General features: G+C 43.0%; 1 protein-coding gene across 1 annotated transcript; it reads right to left on the bottom strand.

Moving 5' to 3' along the window:
* Positions 1 to 82: 82 nt before the first annotated feature.
* LOC112080866 (mitogen-activated protein kinase kinase kinase 12-like) lies at positions 83 to 15,565 on the bottom strand. Its single transcript, XM_024146794.2, is given in 16 exon segments — positions 83 to 1,270; positions 3,278 to 3,575; positions 6,419 to 6,486; positions 6,590 to 7,301; positions 7,483 to 7,617; positions 7,897 to 8,013; positions 8,412 to 8,461; positions 8,463 to 8,512; positions 8,515 to 8,521; positions 8,771 to 8,879; positions 9,090 to 9,248; positions 9,344 to 9,502; positions 9,874 to 10,065; positions 10,291 to 10,474; positions 11,417 to 11,979; positions 15,345 to 15,565. Coding segments are annotated over 15 exon segments (2,910 nt in total). The 5' UTR covers positions 11,919 to 11,979; positions 15,345 to 15,565; the 3' UTR covers positions 83 to 1,102.
* Between the last annotated feature and the right edge of the window lie 3,050 nt (positions 15,566 to 18,615).

Raw genomic sequence — 18,615 nt, forward strand, 5'->3', positions numbered from 1 at the left:
TTGACTTTTGTCATACAGGGGCCTCACCTAAGTTCGATAAGAAGTTTACATGTTCACAATATAACACACCCGTCACACCTCAGAAGATTTACCAATACAGTATTTATTTTCTTGCTCATATTTTGATATAATTCCTATGTTACAGTACAATGTGCAATGCTGTATAAAAACAAAACCTCTTGAAATTCAAAGGATACTTACTATTCCACTACTACCACCAGAGAGCAGTAGTCTATCTTTGTTCTGGCTAGTTTCTCTGTGATCTTTTAAAGGGTTGTGTATTCAAAACTCTGGTAGGAGAGTTAAGTTAAAAGTATGACTTTAACATTACCCGCTGAGGGACCTATCCATGAAAGTTCAAAACATTTTACTGAGCTGTTCATTCACCTTTGATATAACCTTTTTAAGTGCCAACTTCAATTCATTAACAAAAATTCTTCTGGAAATGAATACTTTCAGGGTAAAAAAGTGTAAACCTTCTCACAAAATATAAAACGGACACATCCAAAACTTAATATAAACGTGTAGTCATGCATTTGTTAATTGGGCTGCATACTGCTTTATTTATTTTTTTATACATCAGTTCTTATCTTACATGTAAAATATATTATTTTTGTAATGTGATATGTGATTATCTACATTTATTCATTTGCATGGGAGAAATGAGTGAATTGGACATTAGGCTCCTCCAAGAGCTGTGATGGTAAAGTACCAGTTGGCAAGGGGACAGTGTGTGCGCTGCATGTCTGTTTATCAGTGTGCAAGGTTTTTTTTGCTGAACTGGAGCCATGTCTAAAGGTACCTGTATTAACACTTGATCTAAACTCTATAAAATGAAATCTAAACAAGTCATATCACAAGCTGTCCTAACAACTGCTGTCAGTTTATAACAAATCATCTGTGTTATCTTATGAAGATATAACTAACAAACCCATATTGCTGCACGAGACACTGGTAGGTAACTTGTCATAGCCTGAGCTCAGTTGATGTGACCACTCATCACATTCAGTGAAGTCCTGCTTTAGATACTGGCGTAGGTAGGCTCTGTGATGGTTGTTTACTGTAAGGTAGCTGTAGTTCTATAGTGTCCAGTGTGTTGGCTCTATGGAGGCCCTGTCTGGGGCCCCTGAGGAGACCCTTGTTGGGGCCCAGAGGGGTACCCTGATGGAGGTGGCCAGGCCCCAGCGCTGGGTGGACGACTGAGCTCCCCACTTCCTGACTGGTCGAGCTCAGCGCTGTCGCAGTCCGAGTCGTCGCACAGGGCCCGACTCTGAGGTAGAGAGAGAAGAGAAACATTATGCTAGAGGTAGATGATAAACAACTGAACCCTCAGAGTTATGGGAGGTGTTAATGGTTCTAGTCCATGGAAGTAGTGTAGATTAGAAACTAGTGGTGGGGAACAGGTAAACTACACCGAACAAAAATATGAATGCAACATGTAAAGTGTTGGTCCCATGTTTCATGAGCTGAAATGACAGATACCCAGATCATTTTCCATGTGCACAAAAAGCATATTCCTCTCTAATTATGGTCAGAAATTTGTTTACATCCCTGTTAGTGAGCATTTCTCCTTTGCCAACTACAGACCACGTGTCTGGTGTCATGTGGGCGAGTAGTTTGCTGATGTCAACATTGTGAACAGAGTGCCCCATGCTGGCAGTGGGGTTATGGTGTAAGGCATAAGCTATAGACAACGAACACAATTGCATTTTATTGATGACAATTTGAATGCACAGAAATATCGTGATGAGATCCTGAGGCCTGTTTCTTTTAAGGTATATGTGACCAACAGGTGCATATCTCTATTCCCGGTCATGTGAAATCGATAGATTAGTGCCTAATGAATTTATTTAAATTGACAGATTTCCTCATATAAACTGTAACAAATTGTTGCATGTTGCGTTCATATTTTTCTTCACTGTAATTAAAAATAACACAAGGTATACAGTGCATTCGGAAAGTATTCAGACCCCGTGACCTTTTCCACATTTTGTTACGTTACAGCCTTATTCTAAAATGGATTAATAAAAAAATAAATCCTCATCAATCTACACACATTACCCCATAATTACAAAGCAAAAACAGTTTTTTAAATATTTTTTGCAAACATATAAAAACCTAAATAAAAAAATACCTTATTTATATAAGTATTCAGATCCTTTGCTATGCGACTCGAAATTGAGTTCAGGTGCATCCTGTTTCCAATGATCATCCTTGAGATGTTTCTACAACTTGATTGGAGTCTACCTGTGGTAAATTAATTTGATTGGACATGATTTGGAAAGTCACACACCTGTCTATATAATGTCCCACATTTGACAGTGCATGTCAGAGCAAAAACCAAGCCATGAGGTTGAAGGAATTGTCCATAGAGCTCTGAGACAGGATTGTGTCGAGGCACAGTTCTGGGGAAGGGTACCAAAACATTTCTGCAGCATTGAAGGTCCCCAAGAGCAGTGGCCTCCATCATTCTTAAATGGAAGAAGTTTGGACCCACCAAAGACTCTTAGAGCTGGCCGCCCGGCCAAACTGAGCAATCGGGGGAGAAGGGCCTTGGTCAGTGAGGTGACCAAGAACCCAATGGTCACTCTGACAGAGCTCCAGAGTTCCTCTGTGGAGATGGGAGAACCTCCCAGAAGGACAATCATCAATCAGGCCTTTGTGGTAGAGTTGCCAGATGGAAGCCACTCCTCAGTAAAAGGCACATGACTGCCCGCTTGGAGTTTGCCAAAAGGCACCTAAAGACTCTCAGACCATGAGAAACAAGATTCACTGGTCTGATGAAACCAAGATTGAACTTTTTGGCCTAAATGCCAAGCGTCACGTTTGGAGGAAACGTGGCACCATCCCTAAACCTGCTCCAGAGCGCTCAGGACCTCAGACTGGGGTGAAGGTACACCTTCCAACAGGACAATGACCCTAAGCACACAGCCAAGACAACGCAGGAGTGGCGTTTCTGAAAGTCTCTGAATGTCCTTGAGTGGCCCAGCCAGAGCCCGGACTTCTCTGGAATATCTCAGGCGAGACCTGAAAATAGCTGTGCAGCGACGCTCACCCATCCAACCTGACAGATCTTGAGAGGATCTGCAGAGAAGAATGGGAGAAACTCCCCAAATACTCAACAAAGTACTGAGCAAAGGGTCTGAATACTTATGTGAATGTGATATTTCAGTTATTTCTATTTAATACGTTTGTAAAATATTCTAAAAAGTCAAGGGGTCTGAATACTTTCCGAATGCACTGTATATCCAGTATCAGAGAGAGAGAATTGTGTTACTTCATTAGGATTCTGTGAAGCGTCCAGCAGGGCTTTGACCTGGCCCAGGGCTCCCTCCCTCTCAGACAGCCCGCCAGAGGCCTGCACCGGGTCAGTGTTGTCTGCTGGGATCTCTGACCCCTGCGACAGGAGGTCATCGCTGCGGTCGCCCAGACGGTCGTCCGTGTTGGTGCTGACGACGTCCGGCGTGCCGCTGTGGGAGTGGTCGGTGGTGTGGCCCTCTTCGCCATCCGACACAGAGAGGTTCTCCGAGCTGAAGGTAGACACCAACTGGCACTTGGTGATGCTGGTCGGACGTCTGGGGAGGATGAACGAGGGAGAAGAGGGAGTTAAAAGAAGAGAGGATTCCAGTTTCGTTTCAGTTTTGATTAATTAATTTGATTAATATTGAATAGTCATATTTAATAGACACATTTTAAAGTAATATTGAATAGTCATACTGAACAGTCATATTGAATAGTCATATTGAATAGTCATACTGAACATTCATACTGAACATTCTTATTGAATATTCATATTTAACAGTCATGTTGAATAGTCATTTATTGAAACATTCATATTTAACAGTCATGTTGAATAGTCATATTGAACATTCATACTTAACAGTCATTATGAATAGTCAATATTGAATAGTCATATTGAAACATTCATACTTAACCGTCATATTGAATAGTCATATTCAATAGTCATATTGAACATTCATACTTAACATTCATATTGAATAGTCATATTGAATAGTCATATTGAACATTCATACTTAACAGTCATATTGAATAGTCATATTGAAAAATCATACTGAACAGTCATATTGAACAGTCATACTGAACAATCATACTGAACAGTCATACTGAACAGTCATACTGAATAGTCATATTGAATAGTCATATTGAACAGTCATACTGAACATTCATACTTAACATTCATATTGAACAGTCATATTGGATAGTCATATTGAACAGTCTATCAATAGTCATACTGAACAGTCATACTGAATAGTCATATTGAACAGTCATACTGAACAGTCATATTAAATATAAATATTGAATAGTCATACTGAACAATCATTCAAATAGTAATATTTGACAGTCATATTGAATAGTCATATTGAACAGTCATATTAAACAGTCATATTGGATAGTCATATTGAATATCATATTAAACAGTCATACTGAACAGTCACACTGAACAGTCATACTGAATAGTCATATTGGACAGTCATAATGAATAGTCATATTGGACCCATCATATTGCATATCATATATTGAACAGTCATATTGAACACTCATACTGACAACACTCATATTGAACAGTCATACTGAATAGTCATATGGACCCATCATATTGCATAGTCATATTGAACAGTCATATATGAACACTCATACTGAACACCATATTGAACAGTCATACTGAACAGTCATATTGAACACTCCATACTGAAACACTCATACTGAACAGTCATAATTAATAGTCATATTGATAGTCATATTGGACAGTCATACTGAACAGTCATACTGAACACTCATATTGAACAGTCATATTGAACAGTCATACTGAACAGTCATACTGAACAGTCATACTGAACAGTCATATTGAACAGTCATACTGAACAGTCATAATGAATAGTCATACTGAACAGTCATATTGAACAGTCATACTGAACAGTCATATTGAATAGTCATATTGAACAGTCATATTGGATAGTCACACTGAACACTCATATTGAACAGTCATACTGAACAGTCATAATGACTAGTCATAATGAATAGTCATATTGGACAGTCATATTGAACAGTCATACTGAATAGTCATATTGGACAGTCATTTTGAATAGTCATATTGGACAGTCATATTGAACAGTCATACTGAACAGTCATACTGAACAGTCATATTGAATAGTCATATTGAACAGTCATATTGAACAGTCATACTGAACAGTCATAATGACTAGTCATATGAAATAGTCATATTGGACAGTCATATTGAATCATCATATGAAAGTCATATTAGAACAGTCCATATTGGATAGTCATACTGAACAGTCATATTGGTTAGTCACACTGAACACTCATATTGAACAGTCATACTGAACAGTCATAATGACTAGTCATACTGAATAGTCATATTGGACAGTTCATATTCATATACAGTCATATTGAACAGTCATATGAACAGTCATACCTGAAACATCATAAATAGAAAATTGGACAGTTCATATATGAATAGTCATATTTTGAACAGTCATACATATTGACTGACAGTCATATTTGGATACACAGTCATACTGAATAGACTCATTATTGCAACCAGTCATATTGGATAGTCATACTGAACAGTCATACTGAACACTCATATTGAACACTCATATTGAACAGTCATACTGAACAGTCATACTGAATAGTCATATTGAACAGTGATATTGAATAGTCATATTGAATATTCATTGAATAACCACTTATACTTGCTACACAAAATCTCTGATTAGAATAGTAATATTTTACAAATGTTATTTGTATAACGGTACCAAACACTGACTCCTAAAATCATATCACATAACCTTTTAGTGGAGATATCAAAGATGAGAAAAGAAGACATTTTTATCTGTTTTTTGGGCACTGGAGTACAGCAACATGCTGTACTCACCTTCAGTGTTGGGGAGTAGTGAACTACATATAATTCAACTAGTGATTTAACTACATTTTGCAGTAGCTTGGTGGTAGTTGAACTAAATTCTAATCTTGGTAGTGCTTTCATTACTTTTGACATGTAGCAGTGTAGCTAACTACTGGAATTACACACTACCTTTTTTGCTAAAATAAAATATGGGTAGGCAAGAATTTTTTCCGGCATCAGACCTGCCTAATTCTCACTTGAATCACAGTTGTGTTTAATAGGCTAAATGACACATTCTGTTAACGTCTGACTCCAGAGTGATCTCTTTTTGCAATTTGTTGTCTATGACGTTTCAGATTTAGATATAAAAATGTATCATGACGTAAATTGAATGTAGGGAACTACTTTTTCAAAGTAACTTTAGTTAAGTAAACTACATGTTTTTTTAGGGTAGCTTAACTTCTTCAAGTGTGAAGTAATCGGTAGCTTGGTAAACTATATTTTCCGAGTAGCTTCCCCAACACTGCTCACCGTCTCCGTGGCAACTCCACCTCGCTGTCAACCTCCCCCTCCTCCTCCTCTGAAGACACGCCACGCCTCTGTGGACACAGCAGGGAAAACAGAATGGGTTAGCTAACAGATTCACAGAGATGAAAGGAGAGAGTACATACTGAACATAACTAGCTTCCATTGGGACTGTACCTGTTTGCGTGCGATGGCCGCCCTGTACAGGATAGCTGAGGGGGTGAGATGCCCTGATGCCCCCCGGGGTAACCGCACACCACTTACTCCCTCTTCCTTATCGTCCCCATCGTGGGGAAGGCGTGGGGCGCCCAGCACAGACCCCCTCCCGGCGGCCGCCCCCCTTCCACATGGCGAGTCTGGGCTGCTAGAGAAGGGGAACGAGGCCGCGTCCTCGCTGGGCGTGTCGCTGCGTGGGGTGGTCTCTGTGAGGTCATCCAGACCCCCCGCGCCCCCCTCGGACCCCCCCAAGACCGCGGAGGCGCTCAGGCTGCCGCCCCTCTCAAGCCCCCCAACGGTGGGTTCTCCTTTCCCTTGACCCTCAGCCGCCAATGTGGTGCAGATGAGGTCAGGGCTGGAGGAGGACAGCTGCCTCTGCTGCTGCTCGTGGCCCAGGGCCCGCAGGGCCACGCTGGGGTCCTGGAGCTGCTTGGAGGGGCCCGTGCTGGAGCTGTTGGCCTGGGCAGGGTTGTCCCCGTCGGGAGAGGGTTGAGTGGCCTTCAGGCCGGCAAGGTCCCCGCTGCTGCCCTTGCCAGGCTTGCGGTGGCGGGTCTTGACCCTACGCGAGCGGCTGGGAGACGTGGAGCCCCTGTTGGAGCAGGAGGGGATAGTGACCTGCATCACGGAGGAATCCATCTTGGGAATGATCACCTCTGACTTGAGGATGTCTGGCCTATGAGAACAGAATAGAATAGGAAGTGGTGGTCAGATGTGAAATAATTGAATAACAAATCTTCAGCTATTTATAATGGTTTCAACCGAGTATTTAGTTTTGCATGATCCACCTCCTTATAGGGTTCACATAAGAACTACGCTTGTCTCCTATGCTTTTGGCTCTCGGAATGAACTCTCACCTCTTTCCAGAGGGCAGTTTCTGTGGGACGTTTCTCTTCTTGATGAGTTTGTCCATGGAGTTGGAGGAGCTAGTCTGTCTGGAGCTGTGGTGCTTGAACAGTCCTGGGTACTTCTTATCTAAAGACTGCTCTCTCCTAGGAACACATCAATACCATTCATGTTGATCGCGTGAGAAATCGAGAAACTAGTCTGTTCTACATATTCTATTTCTATGACTTGTATCCTCTATAACCCGAAAAACACGAGACTATTTATCAACTCATTTTCAAACACTGCATGTTCAGTAGGTCTATATGCCATAATAGCTGACATGATTCATGTGATAAATTTGACTTTTCTTTATGCAAATGTTCCGAGAACAAGCTAAACAACTAAATCAGCATTGAAGTGCTTTGATTGAGGGAGCCACCTACTTCTGCAGCTCTTTCTCTTTGAGCTCCAGCTGCAGCATGACAGCGTTGAGCTCCACGTAGAGGTTGTTGGTCCTCTCCAGCTTCCTCTCATAGTGCTCCCGGATGTCCAGAGCGTGCCTGAATGGAAAAGAGCGCACAAATGACATCATGCTCAGCATGAAAGGATGCAAGAAATGTGCCCCGAGACTATTATTTTCTATCTCTTTCTTTTTTCTATCTTCAACGATAGATAAAGGAAGGGCATTGGATAAAAAGGAACTGTAGACATTTGATGTTAGTGAAACTGCCTGTCGACATGACCATGCGATTACTGTACTATGGTTTCACAGCTCATAACAAGGCACCGCCCACTGGGCACACACTGGTTGAATCAATGATGTGGCCATGTCATTTCAACGAATTGAGTCTGGGCCCAGTGGGTGGTGGTTTTTCTCTTACACTATCCTGGCATAGCATCCCTTCCAGCATCTAAAAGAGAAGAGTAACTCTGCCTGTCAGAGTGTCGTGGTACAGACCTTAGCTCCTCTCTGCGTCGGTTGATCAGTTCCTCGTCCAGTCGGTGCAGGACAGGTCCCCTCAGACTTAATCTTCTCAAAGTGCTGCTTCACCTCCTCCCCCACTCAGCCTGCGACCACACACACACACACACACACCACACACACACACACACACCACACACACCACACACACAACCACACACACACACACACACACACACACACACACACACACACACACACACTTAGACACTGGGTGTGTGTGCGAGTGTACACGTGCATGCAGATATTTGTGCACTCATATGTGTCACCTGGGAATGTGTTTGTTTGTGTATAAGTTCATCAGGTTGTGTGAGATATAGTGTAGAGTAGGCTACCTGAGACTTGAAGTATGTCTCCTGTGGGGTGCAGAGTACATCAGCTGAGGCTATATCCAGATGGAGGAGGATCTGACGGAAAGAGGGTCTATTTCTGGGTTTACAGTTCCTGCAAAGCCAAGGAGATATTTTCAGTCAGAGACAACTTTGGTATATCTACTGTATAATCAATATGGTTCTACGTGGGCCAAGTCTATCTGGGAAAGGTTTAAAAGCACAGAAGTTCCCGCTATCTATTTCCACTGCCGCCTCTCACCTCTCTCTCCTCTTTTCCACCATCCCTCTCTTTCCTTCCCTCCCTCCCTCCATCTCCACTCACCAGCACTGCCTCAGGAGGATTTTGAAGCCGTCTGGGCAGCTCTCGGGGATAGGGAGGTTCAGGCTGTTGTTGCCCACCCCCCAGATGATGGCAGAGGAGTCCACATCCTTATAGGGGACCTCCCCGGTCAGCATCTCCCACAGCACCACCCCAAACGACCTGCAGTTCACAACACTCCTTATATTAGTGATCACTGAGATGGGATTGCATTGGTCATCTTTTCTATGGCCAAGAAGTTGGAATCCTTCACTTACCAGATGTCCACCTTCTCCGATACGGGTTCATTCCGAATGACCTCTGGGGCCATCCAGGCCACCGTACCAGCGAAGGACATCTTCATGCTCTTATCAATGAGCTCCTTGGAGGTGCCGAAGTCAGAAATCTTCACTAGGTCATCATGGGTAATCAGCATACTGCCAAGGATAGAAAGAAAACCACTATTATTGTTGATGTTCTTAAGTCAGAAAATTTTTAGAAAGCGCTCATTGATTCACTTTGGAGACTTCTAGTCTCTATAAGCCAGGGGTGGACGACATACCTCCCGCCGACCGGATTTGGTCCGCGAGCCCATTAAATCCAGCCCGCGGGTGGAATTATGTTTTTGGTTAAAAAACACTCCGGGACACTCTTGAATGGACTTGGTTTTGACTAACAAATCAGTCATAAAAAAATATGTGCGGCCCTCCGCTGAATTTGGAAATCGCGATGTGGCCCTCGAGCCAAAATGATTGCCCGCATCTGATATAGGCGGATGGCTTTGATAATATCGAGCACATGGACTCACTTGGGGGACTTGAGGTCTCTGTGGATGATCTTGTGGAGGTGCAGGTAGTTCATGCCCCCGGCGATGCCCATGGCCCAGTCAATGAGCAGGGAGGGGGTGATCTTCCTGCCTGCTCTCAGCACCTCGTACAGCTGGCCCTGGGCACAGTACTCCATCAGGATACAGTAGCAGGGAGCCTGGGTGCAGATACCCCTGGGGGACAGAGAGGGAGGGAAGAAGGAATGGAGGGAGGAAGGGACAAGGATAAAGAGGAGAATAAGAGAGTCAATGTCTGATGATGTCATGATGGTTTGCTTGGTCTAGGCTACAATAGCTCGGACCAACAGTTGGGTATATGTTTATACATTCTACTACTATAGTCCTATACATCTCTACATCTATGTTCTCTTGGGTTCAGGGTCAGGGAGTTTTTCTCACTTGAAGGTGATGATGTTGGGGTGCTTGAGTTTGCGTAGGTGCTTGATCTCCGTCTCCTTGATGTCCCGGACTTTCTTGACAGCCACCTCCTCGCCGTGGAACTTCCCCAAGAAGACCGCCCCCTGGGCCCCGCTGCCAACCCATTGCAGGTCTGAGATCTCTTCAAATGGAACCTCCCAGGATTCTAAGAATGCAACATCAACACAAGGAAGCAGTAAGTGACAGGCCGTGGGTGGTAGACGGCTCTAAGCAAACCAGCTGAGATGTATCATCTAAACGACATCCTCTGTTGCATTTTAATGGTCCACAAGGGAAAGACATCTACATATATATGACTTTCCTGTGGAAAAAGTACTTAATATCGACACATTAGTAGGTGTTTTCCCAGTTATGGCATCATAGCTCACGATTGGATCAATATGTGCAGTGTACAGTAAGGTGGCAGTTGGAGAGACATGTAGAGGCAAACAGCTGCACATCTCCCCAAAGCTAATCTCTCATCTCCCATAATCTGTCATAAGAGTGCAGTAGATAGATAAATAACTGAGAGTTTGGTCACTGTGAGAAGACAGACGCCAGTAGGCGGAATAAGAGAGACAAGCAGATTAATTCTGCATGAGGTCCACTGAAGTTTTGTGGTCTCAAGGGACCTGCTGCTGTAGAGGCAGCTGTTCTTGTTGTCTCGCTAACCAGCTGGGAATCCGCTACCGTAGATAAGACTGTGAATGAGGCTAGTGCAAAGGTAACATCAGCCGCATTATGGTGGAGAGTAGGGGATGGTGGCAGGAAGGCAGGAAGGCATAGTGAGAGATATAAAAAGAGAGAGAAATGTAAGCCATTTTAGTGAATACCCTCCAACATGAAAAGTAGCAAGGAAGAGCAGCATCTCGAAGTTGAACCTTTTTATTGGATATATAATGCATCACCATGGTTACGGATTTACCTCAACATCTTTACACAGTGAATGACTAACATTTCAAGTGACAATAGGCTCAGTATCCTACATGACATCTCCATCTATTTCTGTATTGGTTAAGGTATTCAGTATCCTGAAAATATACAAAAGTCGTTATTAAACACAGAAGACCTTGTGCTGAAGTGACAAAGAACTGGCCGTTATACTCACTCCACACACCTTCCTGGTTATGCTTGTGTTCGGGGGAGTATGCTTTCCCGATCATGGTCCAGACGGGTTTCAGGCAGCCAAACAGCCCCTCCAGGAACCCTCCACCTCCTTGCTGCATCCGGATGTTGTCTGATTGGCTACGGACGGCCCCAGCCTCCGAGCTAAGCCCCGCCTCTGCCCCGCCCCCACACTGGCAGGCCTCATGCTCGTGTAACTTCAGCACACTGTTGTCAAAGTGGGCCGGGGGCCCGTCACTAGGGGTGGGGCTTTTGCCACAGGTGTGGGGGCACCCCTCCACCCCACCTGGCACCCCTGGTGCCCCACCGGTGTCGATGGACAACACGTTGCGGAGGACACACTGGGTGGGGGTCAGGTCGGTTTCTGGGGTGCAGGCGGGGGTGTCTGCATCCAACCTGCGGAAGGGGGGCTCTGAGATGGGGGTGCTGAAGCCTGAGAGAGAGGGGGAGGGGGCGCGGGGCTCATGGAGGCAGGTCCCACTCATCAGGGGGTCCCACAACACAGTAGCCAAGGATGGATGGGAGTACAGAGGGAGAAGGGGAGGCCTGGATGGGGAGAAACAAAAATGAAGAGAGAAGAAAAAATAAAATGAATCACTATAAATCAGCATAATCCATTAAAACCTGCTCTTTTGGCTCTTTTGGAGCTGTCCAGTGCTGAAATATACCTGTATCTCGGTTTCTCATTCAAAACAGTATTTTCTGAATGTTTGGCCTTGTCAGTATGATATATATACTCTCAGAAAATAGGGTACGGTTAGGGTCAGTGGCGTACCACAGCTTTGGCGAGCCCCCCCCCCCCCCCCCCCCCCAAGGTTCGAGCAAGGCTATAAAATGTGCAGTTCTATAGCTAATCTCATGCTATTCTACACATTTTGCCATGGGGCAAAGAGAAAAATGTGCAGTTTTAAATTTCCTGTAGTTATAAACATTTTGCCATGTCTTATGTGTTCATACAGTGCATTCTGAGTGTATTCAGACCACTTTACTTTTTCCACAATTTGTTACGTTACAGCCCTATTCTAAAATTGATTAAATTGTTGTTTTTTTCTTCATCGCTCTACACACAATACACCATAATGACGAAGCAAAAACTGGTTTTAATAATAAGAAAAAAAATGTCAGGTCTTAAAAATTTAAAACTGTCATATCACATTTACATAAGTAATCAGACCCTTTACTCAGTACTTTGCTGAAGCACCTTTGGCAGCGATTACAGCCTTGAGTCTACTTGGGTATGACGCTACAAGCTTGGCACACATCTGTATTTGGGGAGTTTCTCCCATTCTTCTCTGCAGATCACCTCAAGCTATGTCAGGTTGGATGGGGAGCGTCACTGAACAGCTATTTTCAGGTCTCTCATCAGATGTTAGATTGGGTTTAAGTGCGGGCTCTGCCTGGGCCACTCAAGGACATTCAGACTTGTCCTGAAGGAACTCCTGCGTTGTGTTGGCTGTGTGCTTAGGGTCATTGGAAGGTCATTGGAAGGTCATTGCAAACTCCAAGCGGGCAGTCATGTGCCTTTTACTGAGGAGTGTCTTCCATCTGGCAACTCTACCACAAAGGCCTGATTGGTGGAGTGCAGATTGGTGGAGTGCAGAAGGAGTTGTCCTTCTGGAAGTTCTCCCATCTCCACAGGTGAACTCTGGAGTTCTGCCAGAGTGACCATCGGGTTCTTGGTCACCTCCCTGACCAAGGCTCTTCTCCCCCGATTGATCAGTTTGGCCAGGCGGCTAGCTCTAGGAAGAGTCTTGGTGGTTCCAAACTTCTTCCATTTAAGAGGCTATTCTTCTTGGGGACCTTCAATGCTGCAGAAAGGTTTTGGTACTCTTCCCCAGATCTGTGCCTTGACACAATCTCGTGCCTTGACACTGTCTCGGAGCTCTAGGGACAATTCCTTCGACCTCATGGCTTGGTTTTTGCTCTGGCATGCACTGTCAACTGTGGGACCTTATATAGACAGCTGTGTGCCTTTCCAAATCATGTCCAATCAATTGAATTTACCACAGGTGGACTCCAGTCAAGTTGTAGAAACATCTCAAGGATGGTCAATCGAAACAGGATGCACCTGAGCTCAATTTCAAGTGTCATAGCAAAGGGTCTGAATACTTATGTAAATAAGGTATTTTTCATTTAAATTTTTAATACATTTGCAAAAATGTCTAAAAAACTGTTTTTGCTTTGTCATTATTGTGTGTAGATCGATGAGATGATTTTTTGATGACGTTAACCCGACTCTGATCCAACTAGTCAAGAGGCATGGACCTCTTAGCGTAATGATTAACGTGTTGACTTGACAGTTGCTGGACCCAGGTTCGAGTCCCAGGCTACCCCCACGAATTCGCTACACTGGTGTCAGAAGCGGGATGGCGGAGAGGTGTGAACACATGAGGAGCTTGGTATAGAGAAGAGGTAAATTTTTGTCACTTAAAAGGAACAAACGGCTTTGGCACTGTGGTGGTACTCTAAAAAGGGACATTTGTACAAACTGCAAGGATATATGTCTATAACTAACGGTACAATGGATTTCGCTTACAGGTACCACTACAGTGACAAGCGTTTGGAACCCTTTAAGTACAATTCGGTACCTTTTTTAAGTTTAAGTAAAGTAGAAATGATTGTAATCAAGTCAACTACATTGGTGTTGTTCACTCAGCAGAAAGACTGTCTGTAACAGACGAAACATCAGACAGATGGGCCTTACTTTGTGGGAGAGAGAGAAAAAAATGACTACAGGGAATCAAAAAATCTTGCTCTACCTTTCTTTTAAAAAACCACTCCTGTGAGAACAAGTCAACCATTTCATGCAATTTCTCCTCAATAAAGACTCAATTATTCAGTAAACCACATTTTAATATCTATGAATCTATGAACGGGATTGAGGCAGTCAAACAGGGCCAAATCATCTGGAATGGGAAATAGTTTTATGAATGAACCAGGAAGATAGCACTGACTACAGAATAAACCTGACCTTTATCCCCAGGGTGATTCCCTTAGGAGTGTCACCATAGGGTAGGCAAGCCTATATATTTGTTACATTATGGTTATGGATAGTACTCTGTTGGAATCAACGAGTAAGCTACTATGCTTCTTCTGGTACTGTATGTATTGAATGGAACATACGGTCCTGTTACATGCTTGCCTTGACAGTGTTATGCTGCAGCCTATTCATTTACAATACTGTACAAGTCATGGCATTGTATCTCTGTAGAATATGACGAAATTGCATAACTAACCCATTGAGCTGTGTGTGTGTGTGAGAGTGTGTGTGTGTGCGTGTGCGTGTGCGTGTGCGTGAGCGTGTGCGTGCGTGCGTGCGTGCGTGTGTGTGTGTGTGTGTGTGTGTGTGTGTGTGTGTGTGTGTGTGTGTGTGTAAGAGAGTGAGAGAGAGAACTGCCACATGTATCCAATTTACATCATACGGCAGCCCCTTACTCTGTACTGCACCACCGCATGAGAATCGCGACGCTCGAGCGAATAGAGAGCGTTAAATGGGAAAAACACTGGGCCACAGTGGGAAGGAGCACTTTCGCTCACAAATGCAGGGAGATCTATCTTTAAATAACCAAGGATGTGATGATGACACTCACTAGCATCACAGTCGACGTGCATGAATTAAAGCCCGAACCGTACGAGTCCATCCATGCCAAGTCTAACTGCCGCATCGTCTGTAGATTTACTTAATGTTGGCACCAACACAAACATATTTCGTAATAGATTATCACGCTGCTGCACAAATATGATCTCTCGCATTAATCAGCGATTATGCATTTTCTCTTAGATTGACGTGCTGGTACGCTACAATGTGAACAGAGTACACTGCATGAGGCAAAGGCAAACCTACATGAACATCTCATAATACCCGATTTCCTATTTGATCTATAATACTTGATAGCATGACATTCCCATACCTTTCTGCCTGGTTGATGTCGCGTTGTCAGGTACGGGGTGGGTTCAGCTTGCTACATGCGATAATTTAGAACAATTGTCTTTTTTCCACTCCGGACTTACAGTCGTTTTATTGCGTGAAAGTCCCTTTCCACGAGTTCACGTTATCAGAACGAATCCCAGCGGGCAAATTGTGTTATCAATAACCGGGGAACCATGGAACGTGAGTCGCGCGCTGGGTTGGGGGAGGGAGCTGTCTCCTTCCCAGTGCTGAATTGACGTCACGGAGTTGCAAGCTACCCACAAGGGGGCGCGAATATCGCCCCCACAAAATTGTACAGTGGTTTCCATCTTTTCAGCAACGTTTCATAAACTGTCTTCGAGTCATGTGAGTTGCACAGATTCTTTGTTCTTTGCTTGAGATGATGCCTTTGGAAATGTTTTGCACACACAATTAATGGTTCAGATACGGTAGGATAACGTGGGATGACTAGCCCTCCACAAGAAAAGCAAAGTTTGGTAAAACATTTGGAATATGGATGATGGTCATGCTTAGAAAAACAAACTATGAAGGCAAATAAGTGGCTACAGTTTACACTTTTTTAATCAAATGTTTATTTTTTGAAAATCTTTTGGGGTAACTTTTGTTAAAATCAATTTTTTTTAATAATGTGTTGAGTGATTAACTAAATTAACGAGTGATTAAGTTAAAGTCTAAGTATCAAATATTGAAATAAAATGGCATTGTACATCTCACTTTTAAATATCCTCACTATGATGAGGTTTTGATTTAAGGTCCCTCTTTTTATTGTCCCATCAAATCATGTCCACATCATCCTAAAGTATCTAAAAAAATGACTATGTAACTGATTTAAGGTATTTGTAGATGATTTGGACATGATTTGGAAAATGCTAATTTAGGAACTATTGACTTACATCGGATCTATCTTAATTAGATTATATATACACAGTAGCAGTCAAAAGTTTGGACACACCTACTCATTCAAGGATTTTTCTAGATTTTTTTCTATTTTCTACATTGTAGAATAATAGTGAAGACATCAAAACTATGAAATAACACATATGGAATTATGTAGAAGGCAAAAAAGTGTTAAACATATCAAAATATATGTTATATTTGAGATTCTTCAAAGTAGCCACTTTTGCCTTGAAGACAGCTTTGCACACTCTTGGCATCCTCTCAACCAGCTTCATCTGGAATGCTTTTCCAACAGTCTTGAAGGAGTTCCCACATAGGCTGAGCACTTGTTGGTTGCTTTTCCTTCACTCTGCGGTCCGACTCATCCCAAACCATCTCAATTGGGTGAAGTCAGGTGATAGTGGAGGCCAGGTCATCTGCTGCAGCAATTCATCACTCTCCTCCTTGATCATATAGGCCTTACACAGCCTGGAAGTGTGTTAGGTTATTATCCTGTTGAAAAACAAATGATAGTCCCACTAAGCGCAAACCAGATAGAATGGCATATCGCTGCAGAAGGCGGTGGTAGCCATGCTGGTTAAGTGTGCCTTGAATTCGAAATAAATCACAGACAGTGTCACCAGCAAAGCACCCCCACACCATCACACCACCTCCTCCATGCTTCACGGTGAGAACCACACATGCGGAGATCATCCGTTCACCTACTTTGCGTCTCAAAAGGACACGGCGGTTGGAACCAAAAATCTCAAATTGAGATTCATGAGACCAAAGGACAGATTTCCACCAGTCTAATGTCCATTGCTCATGTTTCTTGGCCCAAGCCAGTCTCTTCTTACTATTGGTGTACTTTAGTAGTGGTTTCTTTGCAGCAATTCGACCATGAATGTCAAATTCACGCAGTCCCCCTCTGAACAGTTGATGTTGAGATGTGTCTGATACTTGAACTCTGTGAAGCATTTATTTGGGCTGCAATTTCTGAGGCTGGTCACTCTAATTAACTTATCCTCTGCAGCAGAGGTAACTCTGGGTCTTCCTTTCCTGTGGCGGTCCTCATGAGAGCCAATTTCATCATAGCACTTGATGGTTTTTGCAACTGCACTTTCCACGTATTTGAAATTTTCCCCATTGACTGACCTTCATGTCTTAAAGTAATGATGGACTGTCGTTTCTCTTTGCTTATTTGAGCTGTTCTTGCCATCATATTGACTTGGTATTTTACCAAATAGGACTATCTTCTGTATGCCACTCCTACCCTGTCACAACACAACTGATTGGCTCAAATGCATTAAGATGGAAAGAAATTCCACAATTTATTTTTAACAAGGCACACCTGTTCATTGAAAAACATTCCTGGTGACTACCTCATGAAGCTGGGTGAGAGAATGCCAAGAATGTGCAAAGCTGTCATCAAGGCAAAGGGTGGTTACTTTGAAGAATCTAAAATCTAAAATCTATTTGGATTTGTTTAACACTTTTTAGTTACTACATGATTCCATATGTGCTATTTCATAGTTCTGATGTCTTCACTATTATTCCACAATGTAGAAAATAGTAAAAACAAAGAAAAACCCTTGAATGAATGGGTGTATCCAAACTTTTGACTGGTACTGTATATATATAACTGTCTCTACATTACGAAATATTACACCACGTTACCGTATAGTCTATAATTGATCCACCAAGGTCTAGACACCATGATGCATGCACTCCTCAAGACGTCATTTGAGTTGCCAACAATCAGTGGCGATTTTACCATGTGAATCTTGGTGGGGGAGGAAAAAAGAATGTGGGATGCATGCCAGCAAAGCCACTACACAACACAACACTAAACAATACATGAATTGCACCATACCACTGCTTCACCTGGCTATCAGCGGAGCCTTATCTGGCAGTGAAACAGTTCATTCAGCCTCATTTATTGCCTTTTTAGTGTGTTTAAACAAATGTGGTTTCTACTGACAATTGAGATGTACAAACTATGGCATAAGGGGATGACAAGCGGATAAGAGGCAATCCGTAATTTCAATTAAGACTAATGAGCGATTAATGAGCGAGCTAGGACGGACATAAAGTTAGTCAATATAACTATCTGTTTAGCACTTTTGAAATGTACAGCGACAGAATTCAGAACATGGGCCATTCTTACAGTGTTCTCCCTGTACACCAAGTCAGAACTCTAGGATAAATAAAGGGCGCATATAAGCAGACAATGAAAGCTCTTACAATATTCGATGATTACATTTTTCAAAAACAGGTTATAGGCTACATGTGCACCACCAAGTCAGAACAGTAGGCGAAATTAAGAGGTGAAAATAGACCAAATTATTAGGGTGAGGCACATGGGCTACTAACAG

Source organism: Salvelinus sp. IW2-2015, unplaced genomic scaffold (assembly GCF_002910315.2).
Source record: "Salvelinus sp. IW2-2015 unplaced genomic scaffold, ASM291031v2 Un_scaffold16540, whole genome shotgun sequence".
NCBI classification, from domain to species: Eukaryota; Metazoa; Chordata; class Actinopteri; order Salmoniformes; family Salmonidae; genus Salvelinus; species Salvelinus sp. IW2-2015.